The sequence below is a fragment of the Tachypleus tridentatus genome, chromosome 13 (genome assembly GCF_004210375.1).
Source record: "Tachypleus tridentatus isolate NWPU-2018 chromosome 13, ASM421037v1, whole genome shotgun sequence".
NCBI classification, from domain to species: Eukaryota; Metazoa; Arthropoda; class Merostomata; order Xiphosura; family Limulidae; genus Tachypleus; species Tachypleus tridentatus.
Window position 1 is genome coordinate 42,002,197 of NC_134837.1, and position 21,601 is coordinate 42,023,797.

Here is a 21,601-nt window from a genome sequence, read left to right on the forward strand (position 1 = left end):
TTTTAATACAGCTACATAAGATACAATAAACTTTAGCTTTTGAGCAGTATGTTTGATGTAAATATGTACAAGGAGTTGGATACTATCAGTTTTATTTTAATAAATCTGATAGTTTTCAGCTTTTTTGCTACAAAGTCCCCCATTAACAATACAGTCACTAATTTTCTGTCTACAGTGTAGCACAGAAAGATATGTAGAATGCTGCAACATTTTGTAATTATGTGTAAAGTACACAAATTACCTGCATCTTGATAAACTAGAAGTACAGCAACTATAGTAGTTATATTTTATACTAATGCTGTGGGGTTAGAGATAGCCCAAACAATACTTTTTTTTTTTTTTCTCAAAAATAAACACACAATAGTTTATTAGACTGGTATTATAATCTTTAATAGAACTTTTATCACCTAGGTACAACTGTATGGCAGACTACAACAACAAGATAAACTGATGCGCAGAAAATCATGAACATAGATATTTTTACATTCAGATGATCTTAACAGTTTAATGCTTTCTTTGAATAAAAACTAAATATCTCCTATGAAGCCATCAGTGCAGTCAGATAAAACCTACACTCATCTTTAAACATCTTACTTCAAGTGAACTTGTTACACAAATGGTAAATGAATTTCCATAACACTAGATGTTGGAAATCAAGCACATAACACAAGAGAAATCTGACATTTAGATATGATTATATAACTGTAAACATACCTCTCAAAATGACATCTGCATTTATGTACTTTAATATATAAGCCAATTCTCTCAAACTGTACTTACATAACACATTAACCAATCAAACTAGAAACATTTAAACAAATGAATAAAACTACATTCATGGCTATCTACTATTGGTAAGTTAACAGATCAGTTGTTATTACCTGCATTTACTTTTTATATCTCTGTGCATGTTGACACAATAAGGCTCAATTACTATTCAACAAACTTTGATTCAAGGTTGCTGATGTAGTATTTTACTATGAGTAACTTCAGTTCATTGTCTAAGACAACAGGGCTTTCTTACATGTAAAATTATCTTGTTGAAATAAAGTTTTTAAAGCTAGAATCAAGACTGTTCTGTGTAAAAACGACACATTATTTATTAAGGTTTTTTAAATGTGAGTTCTTACCTTCTCTACAAAATACAGTGATCATCTTAAAATCCTGAAACCTACCAGATAAATGCAGGTAGCCTTTTACTCAAAGCTGTGTTTTCTGAAATTTCTACTACTACAAGATCTTGTATTCCATTTGAACAGAACACCCATTATGTTATTGCAAAATGGACCTTTCTGACCAATACTCCTTACTGTAGCCTAGGAAATAAACGACTGTTAAAGCCACTCAAAAATTATAAGATCTAATCATTTGTTCAGAAAAACTAACAAATTCCAGTTATACAGATCACTCAAACTGTGTTATGAGTTTTCCAACAGACACAACTTACTACATAAAAAATAAAAGAAAATTTGCTTTATAAAAAAGTTATAACTTAAACATTGCTAGATAGTTTCACACAAAAAACTTGGAAGAATAAAAATGTAACAAAAAATAATAGCAACATTATAGCTTCTTTCAACAATACTGACTTGTATTTTTGCTAAAGAGCACAGATAGGTACCTTCTTGGGCGTTCTAAACACGCTGCTTTGAACCCCCAAAAAGACTTGAAGACATATCTGCAGTTCAAAATATCTCCAATATTTATATTTAGTAGATGGACTAAATTACACGCTCTATGGTAAATTATTATTGGAGAATGATTTAACAATCATATATTTATAACATCTCTCTAGTCTTTAGTAAAATCCAACAGAAATCACATTTATAAAGAACATAACGGTGAACAAAAAACAACTAAGTTGAAAAAACTGACATGACTTTTATGATGAGATATCAATTCACACTTTTTGCATGCTTGTAAACTGGAAATTATATATAACATATGGAATGAGTTCAGGTCAACATTTTAAGTAACAAACCAAAGTTTATATAAATTATAACTTCTCAGTTACATAAAATTGCTAAGTTATATTAAACTACAAATTAAAAAAAAATTCAACTAAATATACATACGATATGTTCCATTGTTCTAGCATCCTCAAAATATGCTAAAAAACTTTTTTCTTTCAAAGTACTCAAAAGGTTGGCTTTATCAAGATACTGTATTAGAAAATTTCACAAATCAACTTATCTGACAACATTTACTAGTCTGGTTCTGTTTGTATAATTTAGGGACATTAATAAAGCTTTAAAGACTCAGTTATATTGTATAAGTTTTCATTAAAATAAAAAAAATGGATTCAGCAAATTGCATTTAACCAGATGTTCCAATGATCATAAGTTAATAGTTGGGTTACTAAATAAAAAAACTTTTCAAATTTTCTTATGCTACCATTAATGAACCAAACATTTCTTGTCTACGTTTGTTTAAAAGATTCCACTAAAGCAATATGTACAACTGTTACTGCTGTACAGAAAATCATGCAATCTTAAACTTTCCCTTTATTCTTGTTATCTCATTGAATATAAAGTTTATTATGAGTCTACACACTTAAGATGGAGTTACAATGTTGAGCAAACTTATGAGGACAAAGAATAATCATAACAGTTTACCAAGGCTGAAATCTGTAATTAAAAAAAGTTTGAACAAAAATACAGACAAATGTTGAAACTATGCTACACAATTACATCTCGAATGAAATCTCAGCCAGTTAAAACAAACTGAATTGTAACATTGAAAGAAAAACACTAAAAAAAAAACTTATAATATCAAACAAAAAATACAAAAAAGCCAGTTGTAATGGTAAGTCAATTTAAATTTAAAGGTTTTTTTATACATTTCTACAGTTTTCAATGGCAAAAATTAACAAAAGAATTATTTGAATATTTTAATAAGGAGAGAATGGGAAATATTTATCTGTACTATGAAGTGGGAGCTTCTTGCGTAACAAAAACAGGATATTATTCTAAAAATAAGTATGTAATACAGTTTTTTAAAGGATATTATTCTAAAAATAAGTATGTAATACAGTTTTTTACTCTGTTTTTTAATGTTAAATTCAAATGACCAGAATAGCAATAAATATTTTGGATATAATAAAGCTACTATTTTCTTACTCATGTATTATTTTTATAACAAAATAAAAACTCAGAAATATTAATAATGTTTAAAAATTTCTTGTACACACCTGTCTAGCTGTGTCATTGAGTAGTGTGTTTAAACTAATTTCATTTTTTCAAATATCAGTTCTTCAAATTCAGATCAACATTACAAAAACATAGCAAACAGAACTTAACTCACTTATTTCTCAAACAGTACACAGTAAAATAACATTCTGATTTGGTATAATTGCAAGTAATGGACTTTTACTGCAAAAGAATTGTACATCTCAATTCCAATGCTTAAAACTGCTCTCTAATAATTTAACAGCAGCAAAATTATCTAGTAAACAAACTCAATATTTTAATTACATATTCTAAATGTAGTTCCAGCACAGTCAGGAAAGATCAGTTGTGAACCAAATTATTTTCACAAATTTAACAGTTTACACAAGATAACTGGAAATACTTGAAAAAGCAGCTTAAATGTAAGAACGATATGGAATTACTCAACAAAATGCTAAAATCTTCAAGAGTTCTTGTTCCTCGACATGGAGTTTATGTTTAGAACTGAGAAAAATTATATATATATAATATATTATATATATATAATACCAATTAACCCAGTCATAAATACAGACAAGAAAAAAAATTACCTTCTAAAACAAGAATTACATATTTTCTACTTTTACATGGAATACAGAATTTAAAGTAATCATAAATAGTAATTGTTAAGTCATCCATAGAAATGTTTAAATTAAGAACAGGATTTAAACTTAACTACTGATGGGCACATTGAACTCTAGGGCCTCTATGATTGTCTTCATCATCTGAGTTGTACGCCTCACCCCCATAACTTCTGCCTCCTGCAGAGCTGGTGTCATAATCATGAAGATCCACTTCTTCAACATGATCTCCTGTAGGGATCTTCACTATTGGACGTTTAGGTAGTAATGTCTCTATTTTCTAAAGAGTAAAGCAGAAACTAACTATCTCCTGCCTACTGCTTTCAATGCATTGCAAAAATTAAATACAAAAATTTGTATCATAATTTAATAATAATCCTTAATAAGAATAAAATAAATTAGACAATGACAAATACAATTTAACATATAATTTATTCACAGAACAAACATAAAATAGAATGTTGCAGTTAGAAACTGCTTATAACTGAATGGAACAAAATACATTTATGACTGTCTAATATAATTTTCATGTCAAAGGCAGACTTGGTAAACCTATCATTATTCCCCTTTTTGTAGCCAAAACTTATACTTACTCTTTACTCTTATTTATTTTTCACCAAGTCAACCAGAATATCATTAAGTAGGATGAAGGTTCACCAAATCAACCAGAATACCATTAAGTAGGATGAAGGTTCACCAAATCAACCAGAATACCATTAAGTTGGATGAAAGTTCACCAAATCAACCAGAATGCCATTAAGTAGGATGAAGGTTCACCAAATCAACCAGAATACCATTAAGTAGGATGAAGGTTCACCAAGTCAACCAGAATACCATTAAGTAGGATGAAGGTTCACCAAGTCAACCAGAATACCATTAAGTAGGATGAAGGTTCACCAAGTCAACCAGAATACCATTAAGTAGGATGAAGGTTCACCAAATCAACCAGAATACCATTAAGTAGGATGAAGGAGAATCGACTGGTTCTTAAACACCTTCATTATTAAAACACAATTAACTGTAATTGGAATTAATGTCTTTTAAATAGTAGAAATTCCTTGGTGTTTTTGTTCTTTTCTAATAATAATAGAGATAAAGAAAAATCTGAGTTTAAATACATGTCAAACTTAACACCCTGTCCAGTTAAATAAATCCCATACTGGAGAAGAATTAACTATAATTCCAAGTTTGCTGTATTTGTCCTCATAAAATATGGTAATCTTGTAGTATTCAGTACAAATCTGTTGCACACACAAAATCAGATGCCTTACAAACATATCTGTACCTAAGATATGTCTGTAAATTAATGAAATTATTATGATTAAGAACCTTACAGATCTGAGTACAGAGTAATATTTGTGTGAAAAATAAAATAGTTTTGTCCATCATAAAGTGAGCATGTTGCATTGTATAACCTCTAGAACTTTAGAAATACATATATAGTTTTTTGCATCCACACATACTGTATTTGGTATTTTATTCTACTCTAACACAAATTGTCATATTCAGCCATGCAAGGTAAAATTATATGCTGTTAACACTCACATCAAATTCATAAAACCATGATGATTGCACCTTGCACAAGATCACAGCACACGCACTTCAAGCCCACCCAGTCTAACAGGAGAAAGTAAACAAGGGAAATCATACATAATTTAAGTAAATTATTTGTAAAATACAGATCATGTGTGTGAACTGTTTCTGTATCTCAGTATTATCAAATAACTGAAATTAATCCAGATCATATATCTCAGTAAAAAATAAAGAAGTTTGAAAATGCTGTAGTTCCTAGTTGGGTTCAAGTGGGGTGCCTATCACATTCACACATTTCGATAAATGACTAATTATAGTTACTGTTATATAAATTTTTTACCTGTAGATTAGATTCATCAGTAAAATGATTTTCAGGAAATTGAACATCAAACTTAATATACAAATTTCCTTTTTCAAACGGATCTTTGTAGATTGGCATTCCTTCTCCCCTGACTCCTTTTATACTTGCTATAAAAACAAGAAAGAACTTTTCAAAATGTAGACCAAAAGAACTATTCCAATCTTTCAAATATGATAAGAACACACACCAAAACAAAAAACAGTCTTATGAATACATTTATAACATGTAACATCTTTCAGAATTCTGCTGTCAACAAAATTTTATAATTTAATCAGGAAAAAAGAAAATGATTGTTTTATGAATAAAAATTTTTAAAGGAACTTTAACTATGCTGAGAATCCAATTAGGCAGTATCCCTGAAATACTGTACCTGGTTCGATCACTTCTCCTGGAGGGTGTTTAATTACTATATCTCGTTCATCTAAATGTTTGATAACTAGATTAAACCCACAAAGGGCTTCAGTCAGAGACACTGTGTGTGACATGTAAAGGTCATTTCCTTCCCTTTGAAATCTTTCATGAGGTTGCTGCTGAAGAATGATTATCAAAGCTCCAGCTTCTACACCAGGCTGGAAATAAAATGTTTTTCTCTTTAAACACTTCTTTTCCTGTTTTAATCTAATTTTTATTTCATTTAGTTTATTTTAAACACACTATAAAAAATCTTAGCATAACTAGAGATCTAGAAAATTTTAAACAGTAACATTTTTAGTATAGCCAAAACTGGTTAGCTATCAAACTAGAAATTATATTTCTGTGAAAATTTTTCAAAATTCTTGATAAAGATATAAAATTATTAATTTTCTGATAGTTATAAACTATAAAAGTCTTAAATATGTATGTTTGAGTTCCATTTTTTAACATTAACTGCAATCAGTATACTTATGTCTGAAATGTTACCACATTTGTTTATTTTTTGTTTATATTAATAGTCAGTCAGTTTGCATCTTTGATCTTGCAATTCTGTCAGTTTTAAAGAATTTAAGAGTTATATTTGATAAATACTTTTACATTCCGTCTTTGGGTTTCTGGGTCACAAAGGATCAAAGCTAGTTTTATTTTTTACAGTATACATTTTTTATATTCACACAGGTCAATTTACATATATATTAAAAAAAACACTTACTTCTTGATTACCTTCTCCCCTGAAAAAAATCTTCTGACCATCTTTCATACCCTTGTCAACAGGTACTTCCAAAAGTTTGATTTCACTGACAGTTTTCTTACCTTTACAGACTTTACATCTATCTTTTTCTTTGATTCTTTCACCTGAAAAAAAAAAAAAATTCAACAAACAGAAGATAGAACTAATATCAGCTAATACAATTTAAATAAAGGTCAGCATTAAGCAAATTACAAAAACCTGAATGCATATGAAATTAAGAGCTTTGATTTTTGATAGATACATTTTACACACAAAAAAAAACAATCCAAAAGTTTTAACTACATCCTTAGTAAGTTGAAGTGTTACATGACTTACTAATAATATTAAAACTGTTAAAATATATGAATAACCTGAGATTCAACAACAGCCATAAGGCTAAAGAAATATTTATTTGAAACATCACTGAAAAGCTCAAGATGTCATTTCACACACACTTTCAGGATTGCTGGCTGTTGTGCAGAGGTGATCTCATAATGGAGAAGAGGGAAGAATTTGCAATTTTTAAAAATTATTCCTTTGTATAAACATACATACATTTATAGCTTTAATATAATCACTGGTCTTTGTCTCGATATTCAATATTATAATTTACAATAACTAGAAAGCATTTACTATTTATAAACATTTGCTGCATTCAATATATATAACAAACATATATACAGTTACAGGTGGTGTTTTTGCATGAAATGTATAGAGCTATGTTTACATAATGAATCACATACGGTTATATCAGCTATAAAGAAATCTAACTTTAATGCACAAAAATAGAGAAATATTTCACTGTTAAAGCTGTTTACTTTTGACTGATTTCTCACCAAACAAAGTTCACAGTACTCCCACTGGCAACTATACTGAAAGTGTAATATTTATGTACTTGCATTCATACTATTTGTTAGTTATGTGTAAATAGTACTCATAGCTATATACAATTTTGTTTGCCTTTCTTATAACTAGCAGTTTTACCTTAATAAAAATAACAGAACACTATTAGCAAATAACTTACTATGTGGTAATCTGACTAAATATAATTATAACTCATGGGTTTCTTCCTTCAGTTGCTCAACATAATGATTCATTTGTTCCACAGTTATTTGAGAAAATTTTTAAAAATAATAGTGACATGATTAACTGAAGAAATATGGAGATAAATCAACTGTGAGCTCAGTTGTTACTTTGTGACATAGTCACCTGGAGAAGCACAAACACATTAGTCAACTGTAAGTTCAGTTTAATGTTACAAGTTGTGTGAAGCTCTTTTCTTTCCCATTATAGTTTTATATACATGAGCAAAAAACCTACCCTAGGGTTACTAGAACTATCTTAACATTATATTTATTTTTTTATTCGAAGCATCCATGGTAATTTTTCCTCTTATGCAAAATAAAGCTCAGTTCATTTGAAGTAGACATATCTGATCTATCTTAAACAGCATTACTGCCAATACATCCAACATTTTCACCCATTTCTGATGTAAAATCATATATGATCATACCTGCCAATAGCTACTAAAACAAATGTATGTTTTGGAGTGCAATTAGCTCTGTTGATATTATTCTTTAGTTGATCCCATCTTTAAGCCTGTTACAAGCTGGCTCAATCATCTCAACAACTTTAATCCACAAGTTTGGCAATGTAAATGGTTATTAATACCATAAACATCATTTTAGTGTCATCATATATTTATTAAGTCTAATACATAATGATTAAATGTACTTAACACAATACAGCTGATGTACAGGGTATTCTTTTGAATACATGACAAATGTTTTCAAATTTTAAATAACCATTGCAAGCAGCTCTTTTTTTCAAAAAAGACTAAACATAGCAACAATGAAACCATGTTAAAAGGTGAAATGTACTTATTCCATTTGCATTGGACAGTGAACAGTGATGACAATCATCCATCTGTTGACTTGTACACAGATTATACTGCTATTGTTTTCTTACCTAGGTTAATAAGTTCTTATGGTAAAGCCCAAGTGATATAGTGATTATTAAGAACAGCAATGTGTATAAAAAAACAAATCTAGCTGCTACTCATAAGATCCCATTTTCTGTATTTATTCCAGTTTTTGAATACTGCAAGACTTGACATTGGTCAAGTATATTTAAGAACTGGTGTGATAAAAGTGGTGAAGCCCTTGAGACTAGTTTTAATGTCATATGTATTATCATAAAACATAATTGCCCCCCTGAACCTCTCTCTCACTTGAACTAAACAATAATAGAAATAGAAGTATGTAACTCTACAAGAATTGACATTATCTAATAAAGTTAAATGAATAAAGATTCTTAATGTTTCTTTACTATAAATTAAGTAATTAGAAATATTGCCACAACTTACCATTACAGCTGGAAATCCTGCTGACACTCCACTAGAAATAGACAGTTAGTCAACACAATTGGGCCCATTGCCAAACAGGAATGTGACTGAACAGATCATACCAAAATGTGATTGCACCAGTAACAATGTATTTTTTGTGGGAACATACTGATAAGCCAAACAAAGGGTTAAAAAATTACATAATAAAAACTTGATGGCTAAGCCCCATAGCTAACCAGAAGTTTACAATCCTTTCTGGTAGTTGTACCAAATTTGCTATTTCAAATTATGACTAAGACACAACACCAAGTAAACTGATAATCTTATGTCAATAAGTTAGCCATATTCATCTGTACATAAAGGATATTTACATGGTTCTCCTTAGCTATGCCAATTAACAAACTCAGTTATTGCTAACTTCTTTCAGTATTTCATTTCAAAACACTGGTTAACTGACCAAACAATTCTACTCAAAAGTAATAATATTTAAATCCAACTGTTAAAAAATTTCTTTTCTTTGCCAGCAGAATTGAACATTAATGGTCAAACCTTATTTTAATACTGATGACAAACAGCATAAATATTTTAGTTTTCACTTTAATATGTCAGAATGTAAAATAATTTCAGCTGTTTTCAATATTTTTTTTACATAAACAGATTTTCTCTACTCAAGCAATATATACATGCAGGTTGTTTAAGTGCTGACTGCTTAAATTTTAAGGATACTTATGAAAACAGTCATTCCAATCATGAACTTGATAAAAGTAAAGAGGAGCAAAGTGTTCATAATGTAACACTGCCATTCTGGTATCTTAAGTGTCAGTCTTTGCAAGTTTTTTTGATGTAATGATAAATTAAACAATTTTTCAGCATAGCATCTCCACTTCATAGTTCCAGAAGGACTCATCCTGGAATATGTCATTCACCTCAATGTATTTTTTAACTAATTTTTTTGCCTTGTGAGCAGTTTTCTTTGCAATATTTCTAAGTACCAACAATCATAAGTCCACAACTAGTAAGTTTTTCACACACAAATACCTCCAAATAATTTTAAGATTTGTGCTTTATTTTGTTTTTGTTAGTTAAGTTTAAGTACAGAGTCTAACAATATGCTATTGTACTAGGCCTATCATAGGTATTAATTAAACTTTCAATTTTTAGTCCCTGGGTGAAGAGGTTTAAACTTCATATATTTACCTTCACCTCCACAGTCTGGACAGGTAGTCTGTGTCTGTTGCATCATTCCAGGACCCAACTGCCTGAAAGTGACTTTTATTCCTCGACCATTACAAGTCTGACAAGACTGTAAGGCTCCAGGCTTACCACCACATCTGGTCATAAAAATAATCTCAGGAACCAATAATAATAATAATAATATGAAAATAAAAGCAAGTTTATTTGTTCATGATTCATCAAATTATTTCCTATCATTTCATTTAAACTAAAACATAATTACACAAATACTTTAATTTCAACTACGGCAAACAAAAACAAAAAGAAAGCTGTTGTCTATTACACAGCTGTTTAAAATTGCAGGATATTAAATATTACATTCAATAATAATTCCAAATATTTCACTAAACTATAGAAACATTACCAGTTCAGATAAAGCCAGTGTAAGTCTAAAAAGTAGCAATTATAAGGCATCCAGAAAATAAAACACCAGTAATGAGACATGCAAAGAATAAAACTTGTATCGAATTTTTTTCACATAACGTACAGAAAGTCTCAGACTATCAAGCATAAACAAAGATTTTTAATCACCGTAGAAATTTTACAAGATTCCCCATTTTTATAAGAATATATTTCTGAGCTATAACTAGTATATGTCAAGCCCAGTGGTATTGGAAAGAATGTCTATTTAAAGCCTTGGAAAGTTACTAGTATATAACAATGTTTAAATTGCATTGGCTGTGATTGTTCAATCTACCACGTATTTCGGCCAAAAAACAGACTCATTCCCCAAATAAAGAGTAGCATTTTCCCCAACAGCATCTATTAATAAAAAATGAGCCCCAATTAGCATAACTATATTTAGTTATAATTCCCACTAATTATCATCATAATTTTGTTATCTGAGAAAAGTAACAAGCACTGAAAATCTGAAATCAGTTTCAAATATTTTACAGCAAAAAGAGCCATTATTTGTATTTATAAAACAAAACTGTAACAGCTTCTGTACATTTCATCAGTGTAAAAAGAAAAAAATAAGTGCTTGCATATACACCCTCCAGAAAAAATAAAACTGCATTTTACACAGCATGCAAGCATTCAGCTAACAAGACTGACTTCATGCTAAAATATACGTAGCCCCCACTGGTCTAGGTTTTGGGTGTTGATGACTGTTAGAATGATGCAGCTGCTATACAAAGGAACCTAGATTATTTGGCAAGTTAGGCAAATAAATGATAGACAATTTTAATTACAATAAGTGCAACAATGCATTTGTCATTATCATGAGTTCAATTATGAATACAATTTGGATAGAAATAATTTTAACAGCATTATGCTGTGGGATTAACAAGTTGGCTCACTAGATCAAAAATGGTTGGATGGGAGAAAGTAGAGGGTTGTCATAACTGGAGTACAAGTCAAACTGAATTAATGTCATAAATGGAATACCTCTAAGCTCAGTCTTTAGACCTTTGATATTTTTTATTTATATCAATGATCCAGGTGAAGGAATGGTCTACACACTGGTTAAACTTGTTGATATACAAAGAGCTCAGGTGTTGTTGGCTGTGGTGAAAATGTTGCTAAGTTGAAAATGTTGGAAGTAACCAACATTGTTATACATGGTCAAAGCTAGAAAAAAAATTTACCTGAGGTTCAAACACCAACACATGTACAGGGTAAGCCTTACAAATTGCATATCTTTTCCATGTGTGTGTAAAATTCAACTGTTTTACATTTAATTTCAACTTTTAACCAAGATCTAAATATTAGTGGCCTCGTAGCTCACTATAGCTACAGCATTATGGAAGAAACAGACCATGGTGTTCTAGTTTCTCAGCCTCTTCTGTCATCCAAGCAATGTGCTGTTTTTAGTGATAGCAAAAATAAGATTTTAGATTGTATCTATAGAGATTTTGAAGATAATTCTAATGAAATTATAACTTCACTGGTTAACCTGCACTTGGAATATTGTGTTCAATCTTCAGCTCCTTATCTTATATAGAACATTTAATTCAATATAAGGGTAAAGAAGGGGCTACTGGGATGATACCTGGGAAAAAAAAGTGTTACAGGAGAACAGGTTAAGGTATTAAAATTGTTTTCTCTTAAAAATAGGATTACAGAATATCTAATTATGTTCAACAAATTGTATTTCTTTTATATTTAATAGTGAGAACAGTAGTTATAAGATCACAAGTACAGATTTTACCAAAATAGGGGCAACCTTCATCTAAAATAGTTTAATTTTTGTAACAAGATGGTTGGCCAATGGAATGGGTTGCCTTTATGGTGGTAAAGTTAAAATAATGTTTGATAAATATCTGAATCATAAGAGCTGGTGTTAAGTTTTAAAATTTAGATTAGTGGATGGGATGGCTCCAACAAACCAACAGTTCCCTTATTTTTTTTATTTTGTTTGTTGTAAAGCACAAAGTGCACTGAGCCAACCATGAGTATCAAAACCCTTTGAGCCTGCAGACTTAGCAGTAGGAAGCCAGTTCACTTGTTGTCCTTAAAACTATATTACGCATACAAGCCTTCAGCCATTACTATTAATTTGTATAATTGTTTCTTTCAAATATCATAAAATATATATGCATTTTGTTATTATGTAAGCACATTTTACTAGATGACAAAGCACAATTATAATTAATTATACTTGTCATACAACATTAGTATCAGGCCTATTATATTTTTAAACAATACATTCTGTATTTAACTTCAAGATCTTCAAATTGAGTGAAATGTGCTGTCAGTAATGGACATAATGAACATAGTGTGGCTAGAATACTATTATTATACATCCTGCTGATTATTGAAAATCCTCAAAGGACTAGTTATAGAATGTAGTTTAAAATGTAGGCTTAACACAAATAATTAGTTTTACGACAAGTATAATTAATTACAGTCATGCTTTACCAACTTGTTAAAAGTTGATCACACCATAACAATTAATGTTGTGATGAAAGGTTTATATAAATAACACTGTGTTTATTGAGCCCTAGCCAGTCTCTCAAGCTCTGAGTTAAGCAAATTGCATCATTGGCAATAGATACAAAAAGTATACTGTTATTATACACTGGAATACTATTATCATGCACTCATCTAATTTTTTATATTTGGAATAATCAAAAAGAGTAGAATTTGTAAACTAATTTCAATTAGCTCATTATTTTAATGGCAATCAATTGCTTCTAATTTTGATTAATCAACAGTTGGAATAATAAAAAACAAACAGTGATACCTGGAAACATCAATTTTAATTAGTTGATTATTTTTGGACATTCAATTTAAATGTAATTTCTATTAATTTCTAAATTGATGCTTATAGGTAACTGATTGCATTGATTAATGAATTAGTTCACCCAGCACTATTTAGTTTTGAAGAATCATAATCTGTGTTATTCTGTAGTGCTCTTAAATTCATCTTTCATAGTGCTCAACTTCTGAGTTACTCTTCAAAATCTGTGAAGCAGAAAAATTCAGATTTAAATCTCACTTACACAAATTATACTTGGTTTTTATCATAATAACAAATCTATGACTCAGGCATTTATATTTTGTTGCCATCCATGTATTAAGGTAGTTATAGTATTAGCAAGATATTTCCCCTGATTTTACAGGTCTTTACTTATGGATATGCGACACTGATATTTTGACTTTTTTTATATAATTCTACCTAACTCATACTACTTTAGCTTATACTGTATTCAGTACCATACTGAAATATACTAGTAGTATATAGTAGTCATACCATTTGACTACTGTACTACAGAAAAAAATATTTTCAAACAAGGGCATTGCAACTTGATGGTAGAAAATAACATAATAAGAACAAAATAATATTTGACCTAATAATGAATTAGACAATTACCACCAGAAAAAAATTACATTAAGAAACCACAACTGTATTAACATATACCAATAACTGGCTTAGTGAGACTGCATGAATTGTGTGTATGTGCAAAATCTGAGAGAAAAAATAAAATCCTCATTTTCAGATCTTTTACCACTTTTGGAAGATCTCTGACTCTTCCAAGTTGTTTCATATTTGAGGCCACCTCCATAATCTCAGTGTCTAGGCACATAACTAAATTACAAGAATGAAAACTTTAAGTTAATCTATTCTGAACTGGTACAATTAAGAAAGATAATTTTCAGATAAAAATTTTCACAAACATCAAAGTACATTTTACATACCCATCACATGTCTTGCAGATGACGTTCCTACTCAACTGAAGTTTAGCAGTTTTTCCATTGTACAGGTTTTCAAGAGAAACCCTAAAAAAATTAGGTTATGTATACAATACATTAAGAAAAACCTCATTCCTTAAAATATACAAATAAAAACATTTATAATTTCAATCTCAGTTAAAGGTTTCATAATTTGTGTCGAACAGCTTTGAAATATAATAAATAACATACAATGATGACAAAACTTCTTGCATGAGTGAAGGAGAAAGTTTCATCATGTCACAGTAGAGTGCTCACTGATTTTAAATATATAAAATGATTGAAAAAAGTGTAATTCATGTTTTGTAACAAAATTTTGTAACTCTCTGAAATAATGCAAAAGATGTTTTAGTAAAAAGAATGGAACTTCTTGAAAAATTCTGTTAAGTGTAATGAGAAAATACAATATTGTTGAACTGAGCCCATATCCAAATGCTTTACTATTTGTAAGTAAATAAGTTCAAATTCAAGTCTACTTCAAGCAATTATATATCAGTAGGCAGGATCTGAGTCATCAAAACAATCTGCCATCATTCCCCAATACACTTGTTTAGAATAAGAATGGATATTTCAACATTCAAAATTTCTCCTTTAATGATGACCTTTGTTGTTGTTGTTGAAACAAAACAGATTTAATGATGTGCAAATGATATAAAAAGTGTGAACATATAATACTTCTTACATGGAAAAAGGCACATGTCAATAGTTGTAAAGGATAGTATTTTTATTACATCCTTATCAGAAATACACCAGAATGTATCTTAGAGCATAAATGTCAAAACTTTCATGATGAGCAATTAACCCCTCCCAAGAAGCTTTTTGTCTGCAGTACCTCACTACTGCAAAAATTTTGTCAGGCAGTTTTTAAATTCTGACATGGAATAATGACAAAATATTTATAAAATATACACTTTAATTATACAACAAATACCTGGCATAGAAATACTTATTTTATTCTAGCTTTCTAAAAGAAATGTCCAATAGTTTGATATTTTCACTTAAAACAACAAAACTAAGAGCCCAAGAAAGCACTTAGCATTCTAAAAGAATATTTATTCATCTCTAAAAAGAAAGTGATCTCTTTATTTTTAAGTTACTCCATCGTTGAAACTTTGTAGAATGGACGACAACTGCCTGTTGTGAAGACAAGTGTAGAGAAAGACTTTCGAAATGTCGTCCTCAACACTTGGGTCTCTACATCAGGCAGTTGCCACCTATTCTAAAGTTTTATCATGAATACTCTGCCTACAAAATCTATCAAAGAACACTCCACTGTTATAATAACAGTAAAACCATAAATAGATAAGAGTCAATGTATTAATATCTATAAAATAGAACTAGTGTAAATCATATTCTGATATTATATATAAAATATTGTTCATGAAATAATACAATAATTATAGTTTACAAATTTACTTACGCTGAAAATGTATTTCCAGTTGGTATTTGTTTCCTCTTACACAAAGCCGTCTCAGTGTTTGTCTGCCTTCTATGCATTGCTAAAAAAAAATTTGCAATCAGCTCACCAGTCTGTATACCATATCAAGTTCATGTCGTTTCTGGACATGAACATATCATGTGACTACTCTCCACTAATAGTATAGTAACACCTATACATTTACAAATAGCTCTCTATACTACCCTTGCTCAGTCCACACTTTTGAGAACTGGCAAGCCCCAGAAAGAAAACAATGGCAGTGAGGAGGAAGGGTGGGAATTACTTCTCATAAATACATTTTCAGCACAAGAAAAAATGTGAACTTCCTCCCCTCACAGAAAACTAGAGCCTCACATTGTAGGGGAGCCAGTGTAGATGCACAAATATCAAACCAAACAGAAAGCAACAACCCAGAAATAACAAGTATGCTCAAAACTGAAAAAGAACCACAACTGTAGGATATTGCAATAGTTCTGGAACAGGTATGATCTTTGCCCAGGAAGTAGGTTGGTTTTTTTGAATTTTGCACAAAGCTACTCGAGGGCTATCTACGCTAGCCGTCCCTAATTTAGCAGTAAGACTAGAGGAAAGGCAGCTAGTCATCACCACCCACTGCCAACTCTTGGGCTACTCTTTTACCAATGAATAGTGGGATTGACCGTAACATTATAACGCCCCCATGGCTTGGAGGGTGACCATGTTTAGCGCGACTTGGGCGCAAACCCGCGACCCTTAGATTACGAAGCACACGCCTTAACGAGCTAGGCCACCCCAGGAAGTAGGAAATGAATCCAATATGGAGAGAAAAAGCAATTTACTTGCACTAGTGTATTATGTTTTGAAAGGTGTAAGCTATAGCAACATAAAAACAAAATAAGGTTAATACATTCTCAACCTCAACTTGACAAAGTTCCATAACTCATCGTCACCATTAGGAGATTGAGGACAAAAAAATTGTAACAACACTGTGGCCAAGGCATGTGGACCATGTTATATATACTCAACAACCCCAACCGTAACTAACAGGTGTCATACATCACACAACCATAATTACAAATAGAAAGCGAGCTTTTGATTGTAACTAGACAAACTCCCCAAAAGACTGAATAACGAAGTACAATAAACTGAACCCAGGATTATGGGGTCATAGCATTACTATGATTGAACCATAATAACACGGTAAAGTTGTAACTGGTGTTGCAGGCAAAATCATTACTCTCTCAACCATAAATACAGGGCAGAGACATCCTGTATCCAGAATTACAAGACCACAGAACAATTGTCCAACCTTAGTAAAAGAGCATGGTTGTCCTATTGCAGGTATTATGACACAGATGAACTCAACTGCAGAAGGAGGGAAATAACTTTCTGCAACTTGAATTAAGGTTAAGAGAGGCATCTATTGCACTCTAATGTAGGAACAGAGTACTGTCATAATGAACCTGCCATTATGAGTAGTATCCCACATAAGCTGGGCCTGCTCCAACTGATAAATTTATTATTCTGTCTATTGCTGTCTGCCTGAGAAAAAGAATCTCAGCAAATAATCCTGAATATGTAATGCAAAATAAATTTCTAAACTCACTCAGGAAAAAGCCTATATGCTCAACCACTCAAGCAAGTGAGAAGTGGTAAGAACTCCCATGTTCCACTAGAAAAAAATAGGAAAAAATACTGTGGAGAGTTCAGGTAGGTAGGTATTCAATGTTTATTGGCACAAAGCTACAAGGCTACCTGTGCCAGACAAAATATGGTACAGTATAAGTATAGGACAATTAAGGTGAAAAGTAAAATATGTAAAATTAGGAACTGCCAGGAAGACTGAAGCAAGAAGTACACCCTTGCTGTCAGTCACCTGAAGTTGGCCTTTCCAGTCCTGGGTCAGAGACAAAATAAAAATTGAAATGTGTAAAAGAAATCGTGTTAAAACATTAAAATGTGTAAAAGAAATCATGCTAAAACACTATATAGTCTGATAAAAAAAACCTTAAATTAAGTGTAAAAGACCAATGGCTCTTAAAAATGTAAAAACATGAGTGAGATGAGCAGTATCACTTATAACACTTATAAGAACAGAACCTTCTCTGGGAGGTTCCCTCACCACATACAGGAATCCACATCGAGGGGTGGAGAGTTCAGAGAAACATCATATCAGACACACTGCAATAGATATCTTCAACTTCTTATTTTAGAAAGCAGATTTACACTTGATTTATTCAATGAAATTGTTGGTAGAGGTGGGCAGATATCTCAGTTTGTTTGACTTGAAGTCTATATGATTCTTTGAGACAAAGCATACCTGACCAGGCAAGAACTGCCACAGAGTGGGATGACATTATTAGCAGTCAACACAAGGACTTCTAAAATAAAAACATAAATGAAATAATGAGATAAGACTTACCCCAGTCAAAAGCAAACTGAGACATGTAGAATCACCACAGAAAGGAGACAATATCCACAAGAGGAAGAAACAACTAGGTAATGCAGATAATGAACACTGAAGTTATCGAGAGTAGTACACATTCCAGTCTCAACCATATCATCAAAGAGAAGCTGAAATTGTGCAGTAAAGACATTGTGATGTGGCAAATCTAATGAAACAAAATGTTGTGAAGATGGCAACATTTCATAGGTGAGTCCAAACACAACAGCCTAATGAGTTCATGAGCCCAACAAGCAAGTGTTACAAAAACACATCACAAGAAATGGAAAGGTTCAAGGGAATAAAAGGTTGGGAACATAAACACCAAAAGGAGACAGGATCTGTCACATATCAACTTAATTCAAAAAAAGGACAAAGAAGTCAATTTGGATTGGAATGGGAGTACAAATGAAAATAGAAAGTATGAAATGGGTAGAAAAGCCAAACCACCAAATCTGGTAGCACAGGTCAGGATAGAGTATGATACAGAAGGAATGGCAAAGGATGTGGGTAACATTAATGGCATAAATAACTAAATAATGACTGCTGCAAACAAGAAGAAAAAAGTATTGAGGGAAAAAGGGTAAATGGAATACAAAGACAAAGGTTTAAACTGCAGAGGTAAAAGGGCATAAAGGACCACAATAAGATCCAAATAGGCAATTCAAATAAACTGAAAAGGAGGGAAAGAACAGGGGAGACAAAACCAGATGAAACCTGGAGAAACAGAGGGAAGTTAACAAGGCTGCCTGATAGCTAGACACAAACAAAGTGGACAAGGCTTTGTCAAACAAATGGGTGAAAAATAGGGAAAGTCGAGAAATAGATGGGTGGGAAGAACAGAAACCACAGTGAAGAAATCAAAGTCAGAAGGTATACTGTCATGTGTGGTAAAAAGACATGGAAAAGACAGTCTAATGGATTAGAAAAAGATATATGCAGCACATGGAATCAGTCCCTTGGTAGAGACAAAAACAATGCTTGAAGATAGAGATGTGAAATCTGTGGAACAAGGGACCACTCCATGAGGGAAAACTTCTTAGGAGAAGATAAACAATCTATCACTAAATTCAGAGAGCCAGCAAAAAAGGAAAGCTAAACTTTCAATGTAGTAACTGTGGGTTCAGAAAGGAGATCTAGGATCTGATAACACAGAGACCTGGAATCAATACCCCACCTCAGTAACATAAGTGACCACTGTGAAGATGTCAGAACATACCATGACTATCATTTCCTGTAGGACAGGAAGGAAGTGGGACAAAGCTCAATGAACTACTATAGGCTCAAGAAAGGTGACATGAAGATAAGGCTCCTTGATCAGCCATACAGCAGCAAATTCCTGGAATTTGAGGTAAGAACCCCAAACTCTCTAAAGATGTGTATGTGAACAGATGTAAATCCAGACAAAATGGAATAAGCAGCACTTTAGCTGTGGTTTGGACTCTCTCTGACCACCAGGACAGAAATCCAAGAAGTTAAACTGATCAAAGAGTGTCTACTGAAGGAAACTTGCATGAGTCCAAACTATAAAAGTGAGAGCTTCCAAAGAAGCCCACATCCCTAGAGAGATAGAACATTTTGAGCCATAACAAAAAGTGAGAGAAATTGCTCACACCAAGCCCAAAAATAAAGAAAATGAGGCTGGATCCAACTAAAGTTGGAATAATGAAATCCTCCCCCTCTTAAAATGAAAGGGATATTAAAAGGGATACGAACAGACTACTCCACAACTTACAACAGGAATCCCACATGTTCTGCATCCTGTATGAGCAGAGAAGCATGGTCTCTAGAGTGTAAATAGGAGGAAGCAAGCAGGAGTCAATCATCCATAGAAGAAACAGTGCAAAGACTGATAGAAAAAATATGTTGGGAAAGTTTGTACTTCCCAACAAAATACTTAAAGAACCAAGTTTAATCCAAAAGGTAGGACCCTGAACTGGAAAACTCAACTTAGAGCAATAAATAACTATCAATGAAGTAGAAGGTACTGTGGGGGGAAAAGCTCTGAATTGTAGATTATGAGGAAATTATGAGATTCCTAGAATCACAAATGCAGGAAAAAGAGCCAAAGCCAACCTAAGCCCTATGAATGTGAAACAAACAAACATGTTGGCAAAGTAACAAATCAAACATTTTAAGTTCCAGATTAACAAAAGTAGGCATACAGTTAAAACTTATAAAAATAAAATAAAAATTCAGATAAAACAAGACTGATATTACTAATAGTAACAACATATAATGTACAAATTATTGAAATATACTCAGTTAACTTAAGGCTGATAAATATCAAATAAAAAAAAACATCTAAATTTATCTAGTCTACAGAGCATGTAATATTAACTAGCATGATAAATAACTATTACCTAGAAAACACATTAATAACCAATATCTAAGTTACCAGTCAGTTATCCTTAATGACAAAGGACCAATATTTAAGTTCTAACCTGACAAAAAGTGTGATAATAAGGCACAAAAGTAACAATGATGAAAATAAGTATTTAAACAGAATAATAAATTATATGTTACTACTAGCAATGGTATGTAAGGAACAAACTATCTACATAGACACACCTAGTCCACAAAGTATGGAATGATAATGAATGTAATAATCGATTAATATATCCTGGAAAATACATGAATAATCGATATCTAACTTATCATTTCTCTAAATTAACCTAGATGATAAAGGACACTTAGTCAAGTCCTACACCAGCAAAAATGGTAACAAGGCAGCACATTGTTAACAGTGACAAAAAAAAATTACTTGCAGAATAATTAATAAGATTTTACTAACAGTAATGTAATGTTACCAACACAATTTAAACACACTGAGGTGAAGTACTTAATAACAAACTTATAAAATCATGAAATTTGCAGTCTACAAAGTAGGTAATACAGGGTGTTCGGAAAGTCACTGTGCAGTTTTGTCGGTTAATAAATATATAAGTGCACAGTGACTTTCCGAACGCCCTGTATAACATAAAATGAATAAATTTACAGAAAATAGAGAACAATAATCAATACCTAACTTACAATTCATCTACAATAATTAGATGACAAAGAATACATAAATATATAACTTATCAAAGTCAAAGCACTAAGGACATGAAATACATAATTCTCCTGTGTATAAATTAGGGCAAAGCCACAAAAGGACAACTGA

The 21,601-nt window shown here is 31.5% G+C and overlaps 1 protein-coding gene across 1 annotated transcript in view; it reads right to left on the reverse strand.

Annotated features, from left to right (window-relative positions):
- Positions 1-364: 364 nt before the first annotated feature.
- LOC143239335 (dnaJ homolog subfamily A member 2-like) overlaps positions 365-21,601 on the reverse strand; it is a 42,071-nt gene continuing 20,834 nt past the window's right edge. The window contains exons 5-10 of the mRNA XM_076480314.1: positions 14,546-14,626; positions 10,367-10,500; positions 6,808-6,950; positions 6,052-6,250; positions 5,661-5,788; positions 365-4,067 (exon numbers count right to left, since the gene is read on the reverse strand). Coding sequence (XP_076336429.1) covers positions 3,882-4,067; positions 5,661-5,788; positions 6,052-6,250; positions 6,808-6,950; positions 10,367-10,500; positions 14,546-14,626 — 871 coding nt within the window. The 3' untranslated portion in view covers positions 365-3,881. The remainder of the gene's footprint in view (positions 4,068-5,660; positions 5,789-6,051; positions 6,251-6,807; positions 6,951-10,366; positions 10,501-14,545; positions 14,627-21,601) is intronic.